The sequence below is a fragment of the Petaurus breviceps genome, unplaced genomic scaffold (genome assembly GCF_028583685.1).
Source record: "Petaurus breviceps papuanus isolate PSGF00001 unplaced genomic scaffold, PetGlider_PUasm1.0 356, whole genome shotgun sequence".
Taxonomy (NCBI): domain Eukaryota; kingdom Metazoa; phylum Chordata; class Mammalia; order Diprotodontia; family Petauridae; genus Petaurus; species Petaurus breviceps.
In genome coordinates, this window is record NW_027186290.1 from 442,218 (window position 1) to 458,218 (window position 16,001).

The following is a 16,001-nucleotide window of genomic DNA, read 5'->3' on the forward strand; positions in this document are numbered from 1 at the left end:
GTGAGGCCAAGTCTGGACCATCAGGACCCATCAGGATCGGCTGGAAGCCATGAGTCTGCCTGGTCTGGAGCCTGACAGCCACCTTGAAGCACTGAAGGGCTCTGCCCAGTAGGAACCCTGGTACGCTCTGATAAGGGGTTGGTGAAGGGGGCAGGCACCTGGTACTCGGGGCTCTCCCCGGACCACAGAGAGTGGACTGGCATGGCCCTGGAAGGATTCAAGGACCCACGTACTTGCAGGCCACTGCCACCACAGCACAGAGGCCAGCACTGTAGGGAATGAATAAACATGTGGCTCACATATATCCACGGAACACGGCCCCAGATGGCCAAGACGGGAGGGGAGATGGGGGAGGATGGAGGCCAAATCCCACAGAGCAGTCCTAGGCTAGCCTGGGAGGAGGGAGGAGCTCAGGGAGGGAGCTGAGGTAGGCTGTGGCCCAGAACTCAAGCCAGCCCTCAGTGTGAGAGCGAAGAGCCCTTTCCCAAGGGCTCAGAAGCTCCTAGACCACACGTCTCCCCTCAGCCTGGGACACAGAGCTGCTCCCGGCCACAATACCCTCCGCAGGAAGAGAAGCCTGTGTTCTGAATGGCTTAGGAAATAAATCACAGCTTTGAACTAGGAAATGCCCAGCACAACAAGAGGTGTCTTCTCTCACCTCTCTGAGTGAACTGCTAGGGAACGTGCACCTATTAAACAGCTACTAAGTGCTGGGGATCTAGAGAAAATTCTCGATGGTCTCTGCCCTGGAGAAGCTCGCAGTCTGCAGGAGGACGACAAGCAAGCTCGATGCCAGGACAAGCAGAGGCCAAGAGGCCAGTGGGCACAATTCCAGGCATAGAGGACAGCCAGGGAAGGCAAAGGAAGCCTTGTGAGAGGGATGAGGGGCACAGCACTGGGCTCACGGCCCCTGCTGGACATGGGCAAGGAAGCTAACAGTCAGCAGGATGGCGGAGACCGGGCGATGGTGGCCACCGAGACCCTTTTATGCAGCCAGATGCCAGCAATGCTAATTCTCTACTTGGGGTGACCATGCTACAAGCTTTACAAGCTTTTCGTGACAAGCAATGCTGTTTTCGATCAAATAAAACCATTTTTTAGCTGAAGGAAAAAACAAGATACAAGATAAGGACGTAGGGCAGCACCCTGGGGCTGAGAGAGGCAAAGATGGCGGCAAGTGACCCAGGAGGTTTGCCGAGCTCCTCGTGGCCAGAACTGCCTGGAACTGAGAAGAGCTGAGGAGAGGCTCCCAGCCAGGAGCCCGAGACCCCCAGAGGCAGCTGCCTTGACTATTCCAAGCCAGTTTCCTGGGCCCACTAAAAGGCATCCAAAACAATCTCACCTGAGACTCAGCAGCCCAGAGAGGCGCCTGCGTCCTCGTCTAGAACATGAGGACCATAAATCGGCCCTTGTGGCGGGTGTAAGAGTGGTACAATTATGCACCACACTGAAAACACTGGTTCTATAGATGGGCTCTTTTTGTCCCCAGTGACCAAGAGCTCAGGATTCGTCAAAAGGACACCCCAAGCTGGGGACGTCCGTTTTCAGGCCAGATCCAATGGACTGCTAACGCTGCTCTCTGCAAACAGAGCAGCTGCCTGGGGGCTCCCCGAATTGTGCCCATGAGAGAAAACCACACGCAGATATGAAAGAGGACAGCATTCGAGAGAAACACCAGGTTTTCTGCAAACCACACCAGTTCTGTTCTTCAGGATAACCCAGACAATGAACAATACGGCTACTAGTAATGGACCCACCGGAGGAAGGCAAGCCCCTCCAGGGCCCTCCCCAGGCCACAGGAGACTGTTGTCAATCACAGACTCCGCAAATGCCCCTACAGGCAGCAGAATGAAGACCCCGGGCCGCCCAGAAGTGCCCACATTACAAGAAGCTACTCTAGAGTGTTTCCAAACCAAGAGGCCGAGTCCAGAACACAGCCTCAGAGTGCGATGGCTGTTCTCCACACTCTGGGCTTAGAAATGTTATTTCTTTTCTCAGGAAAGCAAGTGATGATGTTTTTCATTTGGGACACATTCAGCTGGGAAATGACCCAGAGAGAACCCACAGTCTACAGTCACGTCTTTACTGTACCATGGACTTCCCCTGCACCTTGGTGACTTGGTTTCCGTTCCCTTTTTCTGTTTTCCTCTGGACTTTCACCAAGCTGCACAGGAGGCTCCATCAGCACCCGCCCCCGGGGGCGCCAGCTTCCTCCTTACCTCCAGGGTCTTTATCTGGGTTGTACTCTAGCGCATTGTTACAGATGAGATCAATGTCACTCAGGAAGTCCTTAGCGGTGAGATAGCTGTGTTTATCAATTCTGGTGATAACAGTGGATAAGTCCATGGGCTCTTTGATCACCTCCAGATAATCAGACACCTAGAACAAGAGGGCACACTCAAGCAAAGGCTTTCCCAGAAGTCTTCAGTTTGCGCCCCCAGCCTCCCCAGGAAAGAGAGCGGCTCCAGAGGCTGGGGACAGAGGCAACAGGCAAACATGAGTCCTCAGGGCCAACTGGGAGCTGGCTCAAGGCTCTGCCTGGGCCCACGTGGGCTCACTCAGGACAAGGGGCTGGGCCAAGAACCAACTTAGGGAGGAGCCACCTGTGCCAGGAAGGGAGCCTGCAAAAGCTGTCCCCAGCACCCCATCATCACCGCTCCTCAAAAATGACTGAGGGCACAGCCGAGGGGCTCTGGCCTTTGGAGAGATTACAGCAGTTCGGCCCCCTCCCCCACCTGCAGCACCCGCCTGGAGGCCACAAGCAACCCCTGGCCTTGGAGGCTTAACCACTGACCTGGGGCAAGTCAACCCCTCCCTCGTGCTGTGATGAGGGTCTGGGAGAAGGGGTACCAAGTGCTAGACACGGAGTCTACACCTGTGAAGGTGGGAAGCACTTTGAAAGAGAGCAGCCCCTGCCCTGCACAACTCTTAGTGCCTCCCAACAGCTCAGAAACGACCGTGAGGGACAAGACACATGCCCTTACTCTGGTCACCAGAAGGAGGGCTCACATGATCACAGTGCTGCCCTGGGATACACCAGAGCACCCTTCTCCACCAACAGGAAAGGCAGCCACTCTCCTCAGGGCAAACTGGGGAAAGTCTGGATATGGTGAAAATGGAATTTGCTTGTGAAACTTTTTCCAAAGGCTTGGCTGAAGATGTGAGAAGGTGGTCTCTCTTGCAATTCTCCCCTGGCATCAGAAGGCATGGGGCTTGTCTCCTTCCTCTGATTATTGCTAATGGGCTGAGGTAAGACAGATCACTTCCTGTCTGGGAAGGGTTCTGCATCTGGTAGCTGAAAATATGGGAGTAGTGACCCCTCCTAGAGCTCAGGGACACATTTCCTTATGCTCCCTGCTCCCCTTCTGTCTTTCTCTCTCTCTCTCTGCCCACATGCTCACCCACCTCCCACTGGGACTCCGGTGGCCTCAGGTCTCCGGGAGTATGCTAGGAAGAGGACAAAGCAACAGCAAGAAAGCCCCAGGGAGCGCCAGAGAAAGCAGCCTCCTTCCTACTCTGCTAACCCACCTTCCCAAGGATGGCCCAGACTCAGGCTCAAGTCTGAAAAGCCCGGCCGGAAGGGCTAGGACACGAAAACCTGCTGTCAGAGTTGTGCCAGCTCCAGAGGCAGTAAGGGTACTAGGTAGAGAAGGCGTAGCCCTGGCAGATGGGCAGTGTGGCCAAGTGCCTGTGCTTCCCCCAGACTCCCTCCCCTAACTATGATGGTCTTGGGCCCAAGCCCAGGCAGAAACGCCGCTCTTGGGGGCTGCAAAGTCATAAGAGCTGGAAGGCTCCTGGAAACAATCCCAATGTCACCTAATGTGTCCCAGGGGACATCCCAAGAGCAGCACCAAAAGTCCAGGAAATAATTGGTCAAAAGGAAGAGTGAAGGGTTTGCCCCCTTCCCAAACCATGTAATAGCTCCAAAGGACAGAGGCTCACAGGGAAGACACAGGAAAATAACTACCCCAAGCCAAGACACAGTTATCACAAGAGACTGCACAACCACCACACAGAAGAGGGAGGGAGGGAGAGAGGAAGGAAAGAAGGAAGGGGTGAAGGGAGAGATAGAGGAATAGAGGGAGGGAGGGAGAGAGGGAGGGAGGAAGGAAGGAAGGAAGGAAGGAAGGAAGGAAGGAAGGAAGGAAGGAAGGAAGGAAGGAAGGAAGGAAGGAAGGAAGGAAGGAAGGAAGGGAGGGAGGGAGGAAGGAAGGAAGGAAGGGAGGAAGGAAGGAAGGAAAGGAGGAAGGGAGAAAGAGAGAAAGAGAGAAAGAGAGGAAGGGAGGAAGAACCACCCAAGATGTTCAAACATGGAGTCCGAACGCTCAGAAGAAGGTCAGCAGAGGTGACCTCAGGTGTGTCCAAGACAGAATCTCTTATTCCAGGATAAAAGCTGTGATTCAAATTACTACTGAAAAGTCCAAGTGGGAGGTTTCTTGCCCCTCAACACCAGGTGCCCTCGTACAAGGGCACACACACAGCACACACACACACACAAACAGATAAGGCGAGGACCAAGGCAGCAGAAACTTCCCACTGGGAGCAGGGGAGCCCCTGTCCTGGCGGCACGGTCGTGCCCAGCACCAGCCTCCTGCCAAAGGGCTCGGGGCCTGCCCCCCCACCCCCCATATTCTGCGTGGATGAGATTTATCCTGGAATAAACAGTATCTAGTGTGGACAGCTGCCCAAAGGAAATTAGAATGGCCAGGTCAGTGGTCTAAAGTGACTTGGAACGCGCCCAAGAGTCCATCAGCAGATGGTGGCTGATGACCAGAGCGGACGGCCACAGAGGAAGCATGTCTCCATGCCTTCTTTTTTTCAATTTGTTCTTTCTAGGCAGTTCAACTTCACTGTTTGCACCCTACTACGGAAACAAGACCTCTTCAATATCCACCGGTTTGCTGAAGATGCTAAAGCGCTTGTCTGTGGCCAGCCGCTTGGTCACGTCCCTGAGAAACAGCCGCAGCTCTCGCAAGGTGTTCTCCTCCTGGTCCTCCATGCGGGTTTTTTCCGACTCTGACAGCTGGCGGGATGGCGAAGGCAGCGCCAGAGGCAGCACCTCCATGGCGTAGAGAGCTGAAGACGACAAGAGAAGAGGGGTGTTCGGGAAGAGCAGGCCCCGGGAGAACGGGTGCAGCAGCGGCGTCCCCGGACCCACCCGTCAGGGCACACGGGCGGATCACACGCAGACAAGGGCTCTCCTAGGAAGGCCCTGCACAGGAGCCGTCTGGGGGGGCCTGAGGCCGTGGCCCGAGGATGGCACGAAGCGCCCCTGGGACAGAGGGACCACGGAGCTGGCAGCAGGCTTCCTGCAGAGGGATGAGAGGCTTCACAGCAAATGCGGGATGATGGGAAGGGGCCGAAAAAGCCCACGTCCTCAGACCCAGCAGGTACCCAAGGGGGCAAGGTCAACAGCACCCTTCCTCCCCTGATCAATGGCAGGAAACCAAGCAGGAAACCACCAGCTCCAGGAAGGTCAGAAGCAGCAGGTGCCCCCAGAAGAGCAGGAGGGTAGGACGGACGGAAAAGCAGCATGTGGTGGCAGGGCAGTGGCACCAAGCTGCCTTTCAGCCCCCACCAGAGACAGTCGACAAGACAGTGCCAAGCACACAGGAGGCCCGTGACAGGCCAGCTCCACTGCACCCTCTCCTCTTCTCTAGGGCCCTTGGCCCCCTCTCCTATGGCTGAGCCTGCCCAGACCAGTCTCAGCCTTGGCTCACTCCCACTATTTGCTGCTTCTGAGCCTACAGATGTGCTGCGGAACAAAGGTGAGAAAACCACACCGCTCTTCTGACTGGGCCCTGACGGCCGCCAGGCAACCCCAACAAATCGCCTTCCTCGGCTCACTGTTCCTCTCTTCCAGACCTCGTCCCTCCTCGAGCCCCTCATGGCTCCCCTCTCCCACTCTCTCAGCTAAGACCCCTGCCCCACATTTTACAGAAAAATGGCAGCCATTCGCCATGAGATCCCTCTTCCTCATCCCCCCTCACCCAGGGGCCTTCTTCCCCTCTGACTCACAGGATGAAGTGGCCTAACTCCTGACCAAGGCCAATCCATCTACCTGCTCAAGTGATCTCATTCCATCCTATCTCCTCCCCATCACCACCCCCCCACCACTTATTTTCAATCTCTCCTCCACTGGCTTCTTCTCGTCTACCTACACACCCATGTCTCCCTCAGCCTGAAAAAAACCTTCACTTGACCCTTCCACCCCTTATAACTACTGCCCTTTATGTCCAAAGTCTCCCAAAAAGTCATCTACACTAGGTCCCTCCGTGTTCTTTCCTCTTGGTCTCTTCTTACAATCTTACTTCTGAGCTTATCATTCCATTAACACTGCCCTCTCCAAAGTGACTAAATGATCTCTTGGTGGCCAAACCCAATGGCCTTTTCTCAATCCTCATTCTCCTTGACCTCTCTGCAGCCCTTGAGCACTGTTGGTCACTCTCTCCTTCTCTCTAGGTATTTGTGACACTGCTCCCTCTGGTTCACCTCCTACCCATCTGACCACTCCTCCATCACATTTGCAGGTCATCAATTACAGAGGTTACCCAAAGCTCTGTCCTGGGTCTTCTTTTAGTGATTTTGTCAATTTAAAGTGATTAATTTAAATTAATTTTATTATTAAATAAATAAAATTTAATTTAATATGTTTATATATTTATATATATATTATTTAATATATTATATAAATAAGTAAAATTTATTATTAAATAAAGATTATTAATTTAAATTAATTAATTTTAAAGATTAAAAGTGATCATTTAGTGACCTTGTCAATTCCCATGGGTTTAATGACCATCTACATGATGACGATTCTCAGATCTACTCATCCTGCCCCAAACTCTGCTGGCCTGCAATCTTGTATCTCCAACTGCCTTTTAGACACCTTGAACTGGCTGTCTAGTAAACATCTGAAACTCAACACATCCAAAACAAAACTCATTATCTATTCCCACACCTTTCTATTACTCCAGAAGATACCACCCTCCTTGCAGTCCCTCAGGCTCCCAACCTAGGAGTCATCCCAGATTTCTCACTCTCTCTCGCCCCCACATCCAATATGGTGCCGATGCCTGTCCATTTCACCTCTGCAGCATCTGTTGGATACTCCCCCTTCTCTCCCAACACTGCCCCCAGCCTGGCGCAGACGATCATGGCCTCGCGCCTGAATGACCGCAGGAGCTGCTAGGCAGGTCTGCCTGAACCAAGTCTCTCCTCAACCGGTCCATCCTCCAGCTAGCCATCAAAGGGATTTTCCTAAAACAAAAGCCCGACTGTGCCACCCCCTACTCAATCCACTCTGAGCGGTTCCCTATGGCCTTGAGGATCAAACACAAAATGCTCAGTCTGGCATTCTACTTTTCCAGACTTTTTTTTCTTTACTATCAACTTGTTCTAAAGGCAAAACTGGAAAATAAGAAGACACTAGAAACTTAACATCTTCCCAAGATAACCAGCCCACCCTCTTTCTCCAGAGAACAGAGTCTCAAAAACTGAGATATGGAAGGGACCTCAGTGGCCATCTGGAGTCCAGCCTCTGCCTGAAGCCCCCCAAGAGGGAGCCCACCATCTCCTGGGGAACCTGCTCCACACTGGGAAAGTCTCACGAGGAGGAAGGTTTTCCTGATTTTCATAGCTCTAGTCTTGGTGCTACCTTCTACGGCCAGAAGAACACGGCTGAGCCCTTCCCCACGTCAAACCATGTTACAGCCCTGGCTACTGTGATAACATGGCGGTATCCTGCTCCTCACCCCCCTCCCCACAGTTTCTCTTCTCTGTCCTAAAGACCCTAAGCTCCCTCTCTGGTTCCTCTTATGACCCCTCCCCACTCCAGTTGCCCTGCTGCAAACGCTCCACTTCAGCCACCTTTCCTGACCTGGGGTGCCTAAGTCTGAGATGAGATCTGACCAATCTGTGAAGTGGCGATAAGACAGCACGTACACCTCCCAACCAAAATGGGGCACCTTAGTCCCTCAAAATCCTCCTTCCTGAAGCTGGCAGACTTTGGCTAGGTCCTCCAGCCCTGCACTCAAGGAAGGTCAGGCAGAGGAGAGGTCTTGAGCCCTGCCCTATCCTCCCCGCTACCCTTGCCCCCACCCACATGGATCCCTGCTGTTCTTGGAAGAAGGGCCCACAAGGACAGGTCTTACTAGTCAGACCGGAGAGGAGCAAGGAGAAGGGAGGGCTTGCTGGAAACCCCAGATGTCAAACCCACAGCAGAGCAGAGGCTGACCAATGTAGAAAGGACCCTTGGCGAGGTACAAGCCTTACAACCGCGGTGAATGGGATGTGCCCTCCCACTGCTGACAAGACTCTCTCTGCATCCCCCCTACCATCCCACCTCCACCCCCCACAGCTGTTTGGTGAATGGGGTAGAGACTTACCAGCTTTTTTCTTTCTTGGTGGAGGCATCGATGCCTGATTGAGGATCAACTCCTGGAAAAATTTGAGTCTGTCTTCTTCAATGGGCCTTTGAATATACAAGACCTCTTCATATTGGATTCTAAATATACATTTAACCTATACCAGGAGAGAGAGAGAGAGAGAGAGAGAGAGAGAGAGAGAGAGAGAGAGAGAGAGAGAGAGAGAGAGAGAGAGAGAGAGAGAGAGAGAGAGAGAGAGAGAGAGAGGTGAGAAGGAGAAACATCAGGAGTCAGCCGTTAGGCCACGGTTCTCTTTGCACCATCCTCAGAGTTCGGTTGAGAGGCCAATAGGGGCCGCTCCTGTCAGTCTAAGCACCAAGTAATGATGACAGGGGCTGACAGAAGACAGCACGATCAGTCTCCCTGACTGTGTCAAGAAGAGACATGAGGCCTCTTTTTTCTGTGCTTATTCTAGGGTTACAAAAAAGGCAAATGGATAAGTTGTGCCTGACTAACCCTATTAACGGGCCTCTTACGAGAAGCAAAGAACGGTCGATCAAAACTCAAAGGAACCCATCAGAAACAACTCCCTAAAAATGCACAGTGACCCAGGGTGGAGTGGGCTGGCAGTGGGTAGCAGCTGGCATCTGCTCCTTGGCTGTTCTTTGTTGTTAGGGAAGTGGTAGTGGAAAGGAGGCAGAAACATTCACATTCTGGGGGGAGGGGGAGGCAGAGATGGTACCAGAAAACTTCCTGACCCTGAACAAAGAGAAGACTAAAAACCTAAAGGGTTTTAAAGGTGGTGGTGGTGGTGAGTAAGGCTCCTCTTCAGCTGGGAATGGCTGAACAAACTACAGTAACAGGAGTATGATGGGTTATCAAGCCCTAAGAAACAAGAAGAGGGAGTTTCAGAGAAGCCTGGGAAGACTCGTATGAACTGACACAAAGGGACATGAGCAGCACCCAAAGAACATTAGCGAGACCATAAACACAGACAAGTTTCAAGGACTGAAGAGCTCTGGAGATTCAATGACCCACCAGGCTCCAAAGGGACCAATGATGAAACATGGCACTCAACTCCCAAAGGATATGATGGACCCCAGGGACAGGAACAAACCTGGTGGGATTATGCCTGCCACCGGGTGAGGGCATTCTGCTTGATGGCACCTGTCGGTTTACAAGGAGCTTCTCCCCTCGCTAGAGTGGAAAAATTATCAAAAGCCCCCCAAATGCGGGAGAGGGGGTCCACTAGAACATCATAAAATAAATGAAAGAGGGCAGGGTGGTTCTGAAAAAATAAAGTATGGTACTGATTACGAACTTTCCTGAAAGCATGTAGCACAAAATGGAGACTCCGAGTTTCCAGTAGAAGCCTATGGAGCTGTGAACATCACAGATGGGGGTGTGTCTTTAGTCAGAATAAAAAATAATTTTAAAAAGAGAGGGGGAAAACTTAAATGGGACCGTCCTGAAAAGAAATCTGTAACTAGCAGAGAGTAATTCACAAGCACAGGAGGACTCTGAGCCAAGGGCAGACGAGGGCAGGGACCGTACGTTCATTATCCGTGTATCCCCACAGCTGGTCCAGAAGTGAGGACATGTTCAAGACCCTTAATCAAGGGCTGGCGGATGAAGGACACAATGAGTCCTAAGGAAATGAGAGACAGAAAACCAAGGGAAGGTCTCTAGGGCTCTCAGGAAGGGCCCACTGTGGGAGCATGTGGCCTGCTGCCCCACCTCCAGATCTCCCAGTCTCCTCAAGTGTGCCAACGTCTCCATTCACAGGTCAAACAATGAAGACTAACAGGGAAATGATGGAAAAAGCTAACCACCTGCCATTGCCAGCTCAGACCACTGAGTTTGGAGTAAATTAAGTAGAATTCTAAAATAAAATTCTGTTTTTGCTAAATAAAGACAGGATCCTAGACTCAAGATGTACAATACTAACACACACAAAAACCCTACTTTCATCAACATGTTCCCAACAAAAGAAATGAAAACAGATGCCACCCTAGCCTTGAACACCAGAGCCAGTCCTGCCCTGCCAGCTGCTCAGGCTTATAACCAAGCCTGGTCCCTTCTAGCCTGCTGCCGTCTCTCCTCTACCAGTGCAGGTCCCCAGTCTGGGGGATGGGAGGTAAGGGGTGTCTCCTCCCTACACAGCCCAGATCTGCCCCTGCCATTCACACGTCCTTCCCCCAGGGTGGGAGAACAGCTACATACTCACCCTCTTCCTCCTTGCTACTTCCCAGGCCCCCTGTCCTCCTGAGTGCACAACAAGCTGCCCCTCATTCAGGCTTTTGCACTAACTGTTCCATGTGTCTATAATGCTTTCTGTTCCCACCCAATCTTCAGGAATCCTGAGCTATTTGTGAGGCTGAGTTTCAAGGCCACCTGCTGCGCCCATAAGGCCTTCCCTGATCACCCCCATCATTTCTGGACACTGGCAATAGCTGCTCTGCATTCCCACGGAAGAACAGCAGCATCTTGAGGGTAGGAACAAGTAAGAGCAGCCCACGGCCCACGGGGCAGGTCTGCACTCTTCTGCTGAATGCAGAGCCTGACCATTCCACAGCGGAGTCCAGGGTCTCCTCCCGAGAAGCCCACAGGCGGCCCTGAGCCCACACGGTCCTAACAGAATGATGTGAGAAATGTGGCAACCTGCCACAGCCGTGAAAAGGGAGGATGCAGAGGCCTGAATCTCAGTCTCCAGACCTGGGCTCCATCAGGTTCATGTTCAGAGTAGGCTGGGCCAGGTGGCTCCTGTTCCTGCACCTGCACCACCATCCTTACCTCCTCGGGCAGCTCGCTGTACATAGTCTCAGAGGTAGACAGGAGAAATATAGGGGAGAAGGATGGTATGTCCTGCAGCAGGGTCAGAAATGTTGCTCTCACAGTCTCACTGACAGCTTCCCACCAGTCACCAATATGAGGCATGTAAACAATGCTTGGTACTGTTCTCCGAGCTTCACGGAATATCTGACCACGGGGAGAAAGGCAGACAGAAAAGTATGTGAGGCTCACTCTTCTCTCTGCTGGGGAACACCTCTGCAAACAGCAGCCAGACAGTCCACAGTGAGGAAGCACCTTACCATGAAGCCAGACCCTGCCCTCAAGGAGCTCCTGATCACCTGCTGGAGACAACAGGCAAATTACTGCTTCCTACAGAAGGTGGGATTTAAAAGAAGCCAGTGGTATCAGCAGTCTAAACAGAGGAGGGAGAGTGTTCCAGACCTTGGAGACAGCCAAGAACTTGGGGTATCAGGGAGTAAAGTAGGAGAAGACTAGAGAGGGAGGAATGAGCAGGTTATGAAGGGCTTTAAATGATAAACACAGCATTTTGTATTGGATCCTGGGGGCAGTAAATATGGAGTTGGTGCATTTTATTGAGTTTGAGGGGTGGGGACTGGAGGAGGAGAGACATGGTTGGATCTGCACTTTAAGGAAATCTCTTTGGTGGCTGAATAGAGGTTGCACAGGAGTGGGGAGAGACAGCAGGGACCACCCCCTCTTCCCACCCCAGCACCTACTGCCAAAATCCAAGGTGAGGTGATAAGAGCCCAGACCAGGGTAGGGGTAGTGCTAAAGAGGTGAAATGGACCAGAGATGCAAAAGGTTAAATGGACCAGAGATGCTGCACAGGCGAAATGGACCAGAGATGTAGCAGAAGCAAAATGGACCAGAGATGTAGCAGAGGAGAAATAGATCAGAGATGTAGCAGCAGCGAAATGGACCAGAGATGTAGCAGAAGCGAAACTGGACCAGAGATGTAGCAGAGGAGAAATAGACCAGAGATGTAGCAGAGGAGAAATAGACCAGAGATGTAGCAGCAGTGAAATGGACCAGAGATGTAGCAGAGGAGAAATGGACCAGAGATGTAGCAGCAGCGAAATGGACCAGAGATGTAGCAGAAGCAAAATGGACCAGAGATGTAGCAGAGGAGAAATAGACCAGAGATGTAGCAGAGGAGAAATAGACCAGAGATGTAGCAGCAGTGAAATGGACCAGAGATGTAGCAGAGGAGAAACTGACAGACCTTGGCACCAGATTAGATGGGGGGGGGGGGGGGGGGGGCAAGAAAGAGTGAGGAGGCCAAGGACTAATGGAGAAGGTAGGAGCGAGAAGGGTTTAGGGGAAAGTTGATGAGTTCTGTTTTGGACACATCAAGTGTCAGATGGACATCCAGCTGGAAATGTCTGAAGGGCATTTATGGATCCAAAACTGGAGGTCAGCAGAGATAGGGGCAGGAAATATAGATCTGAGAATCATCAGCAAAGAGACAGTTATTAAATCTATGGAAGGTGATGAGATTCCCTAAGGGAAGCAGTCCAGAGGGAGGAGAGAAGAAGGCCTAGGACAGAAACCTTAGGGACACCTGGGGTTATGGTTAAAGGGCATGATCTAGAAAAGCACTTCTTAAACTGTGGGTCATGAGTGGAAAAAGTTTAAGAAGCCCTGATGTAGAAGAGGATCCGGCCGAGGAGACAGAGAAGGAGCGGTCAGAGAGGGAGAAGAAGGGGGCGGGGGGGCAGGGGTCCTGAAAACCTAGAGATGAGGGAGTGACAAAACAGTATGAAAAGCAGCATGAGGACCAGCCAGTAAGAGCAGTTTTGGTAAAATGATGAGGTGAGAGGGGTAAGGAGAGAGGGAGAGAGGGGGAGAGGGGAGGGGGGAGAGGGGAGAGAGGGGGAAGAGGGGAGAGAGAAGGAAATGGACCCCCAACTGTGGACAGCTTTCTTGAGGAGTTTAGCCACAAAAGGCAGAATAGGGGACCACAGTTAGTGGGAATGGTTGGATGGAATGAAGGCTTTTCTGAGAAGGGAGCTGGCTGATGCAGGCACATTTACAGACGAGGAGATATAAGGCCCAAGGCAGATGACAGTGCAGGGCCAGTCTGCTGGGACATGGTACAGGAGAGTCAGCTTGGTCTGGAGCCAGGCCACCTCATCATGGGCCAATGGCAGAAGGCACCTGAATGATATGCCCCGGGTAAGAGGGAAGAAGAAGGAGATCACAGCCTCCATCTTTTCAGTCAAATAGGAGGCTGGGGAGCTGGAGCCACAGGTCTGGAAGGGTCACTGGCCAGAGTGAAGCAGTGAGCTGATGAGGAAGCACCCTCTCCCCCTGCAAGCTCGACAGCTAAGCCCAACAGAAGCCCCCCCCACTGTACCCTAGAAGGTGCACCTGCCCTCCTCCCGTCCACCTCTTGGAATCAGGCAGATGCTCCCGACTCCTGTCTCCCCAAATTCTTCCCATAATTCTTTGGCTTTCCAGGTGGTTGCACATGCAGAGAACCAGACTGGGAGTCCGGAACAAAGACCATAGAGTGACCGTGGAATTCCTTGGAATCAGGAAACAAGGAGCACAAGAACGCCCTTGATCAGCGTTTCTGACACAGACGGTGGTGGCGCCACGCCCTCCTGAAGTGAGGCACTTCCCCTAACCACTGAGAGGCTGGATGGCCCCCAGCTCCAAAGCCACTCTCTTGGCTCTTGACCCCACCTTCCATGCAAGGATTACGGTGCCCACCCCAGCTCGTACCTGGGCACAGGACTCCTCAGGTGTTTTGGCACTGACTGAATAAAGCGCAGGGAGGTCAAGTCTGTGCACAGAGAACTTCTCCAGAGTGTGCAGCAGGGCAGGAGCCAGGTGCGAAGTTTGCCCCGAGCCCCTCTCTCCAGACAGCAGCAGGCGAGGCCGGTATGATGTGGGCTGCTGAGAAGCTGACCTGCAGCAAGGAAGGAGAAGGGTGTTCAGTGGGACCCTGGCCACAAAGTCAAGAGAAATCCCTCCAACTAGAGGACACTGCAGAGGGACAGAAGTCAGAGCATGACCTAGGCAATGAAAGGCTGAGGGGAGAGAGAGAAAAAAGAGAAGAGGGTCCAGAACCAAGCCCTGGGGGCCAAAGCCACAGTGCAGGGGGCATGACAAGGAAGGGGAGAAGTGAGCCAGGTGGGAGGAAAAGGATGAGAAAGGATAGGGAGGGAGGAGAAAGGAAGGTGAAAAGTGAAGGAAGAAGAAAGGGGTAGGGAGAGAAGAAAGAGATAGAGAAAAAGAGGGAGGAGTGATGGACAAGAGGAAGGGAGAAGAGGGAGAAAGAGAGCGTGGCCATGCAGACAATGGCATCCAATGGAGCAGAAGAGGAAGGAAGCGGATGAAAACAACCCCAGGGAATCACTCTCTCCAGCCTTCTCAGCCTCCAAACCAGTCAGGAGATGGACAAAGACACAGAGATGACCAGAACCTCAAGGAGAACCAAAGGGCTCCTATGCACCTCACATGTCTCCACCAAACCATGCTGAGTGTGAGTGACCAGAGTCTGAGTGACCACGGAGAGTATGAATGACCAGAGATAGTGAGTAACCAGGGAGAGGGTGAGTGACCAGAGACAGTCAATAAGAGCTACTTCATCAGCCTGGGTAGCATCTCCTCCATCAAGCAAAGATCCTAGGGTCAACAATGCTATGGGGGCTCCAGTAGAAGAGGATCCAAAGGGGGAATTGTCCAGAGACAGGAATATCAATGAGACACCCACACCACTCAGAGGCAGGTCCTGGCTTGGACAGAAAGCTTTAGAAAGTGAGGCCAGCTCCAGGGATTTGTGTGGGCACAGAGGGAACTACAGGTTCTGCCCAACTAGGCAAGGCTTGGAAAAGAATCTGCCCAACCAATGGCCCCTGGCAGCCCCAGCAGCCTGCACAGTGTGGGGGCCAGGTCCAGCTTCACAGGGTTGGTCACTTGGGACTCACTTGGGAGGGGAGCCCCCTCCATGGGGCTTAACGAACAAGCTATACCATGGCAAGCCACTGAACAATGGCAAATACAAAATGGCACCCTGGCCTTGAGTACACGGGCAGAAATACCAATTTAGCTCTTCTCTGAAGCTCGCAGTACAGAAGTCACAAAAACACGGAATTTATCATTTCAGAGATTGTGATTACGGCTAACAGTCCTTTCTGAACCAGTGCTCTGTGGTCACTCATAACACCAACTACTTACAAAGCTCAAAACTGATACCAAATAAGAAGGAAAAAAAGAAAATCAGTCATTGCCCTCCAAGATCCTACAACAGGGGATGGGGGAGAGGAACAGAGTACACACACAACCTCAAAACAGAAAAATAAGCTTACAAAAACCTTAGTAGTCAACTTGTCAACAAGCAAGACATTCAAGGCTAATGTGCTATGGGCACCTTAAACCCTGCACTGCCCAAGTTTGCCCTTCCTTACAAACACCGTCACATCTCCCACCTCCATGCCTTTGTCCAGGCTGGCAGTCACAGACTTGTTGTGAAGATATGAGATGATCTTTGTAAGCCTGGCATCTAAATGTCAGAATAATGACTTTAAGCAGTTTGTATCCTCCTGGAGGAAACACCATGTAGACAGATAATCCAGGTAGGCTGGGTCCCCAGTACTTGAAGTCCAGGGCTCAGTGCTGCCCCTTCTGGGAACTGGGAAGCATCTGGTGTTTTAGGTGTTACTGAGAGGCTGCTCCCTCCTCCCTCTGTTTTCCTGATCACCTCTCAGGGGACCTCCTGAAAGGGCCCGAGGAGAGAACGGTCTGACTCCCCAACACCCACAAGAGCATTCACCTCCTTAGCTTGGCATTCAAGGTCTTTTAGAAGTTAGGGCC

General features: G+C 52.2%; 1 protein-coding gene across 5 annotated transcripts in view; it reads right to left on the bottom strand.

The window, feature by feature from the left end:
• ATAD2B (ATPase family AAA domain containing 2B) overlaps nt 1-16,001 on the bottom strand; it is an 89,659-nt gene that overhangs the window by 12,239 nt on the left and 61,419 nt on the right. For 4 of the 5 annotated variants that reach the window (XM_069097333.1, XM_069097330.1, XM_069097334.1 and 1 more), the window contains 5 exons: nt 13,908-14,094; nt 11,160-11,345; nt 8,388-8,523; nt 4,880-5,076; nt 2,220-2,379 (listed from right to left, as the gene is read on the bottom strand). In XM_069097333.1, the coding sequence (XP_068953434.1) occupies nt 2,220-2,379; nt 4,880-5,076; nt 8,388-8,523; nt 11,160-11,345; nt 13,908-14,094 (866 nt within the window). The remainder of the gene's footprint in view (nt 1-2,219; nt 2,380-4,879; nt 5,077-8,387; nt 8,524-11,159; nt 11,346-13,907; nt 14,095-16,001) is intronic. The other variant, XM_069097331.1, reaches the window with a different exon arrangement.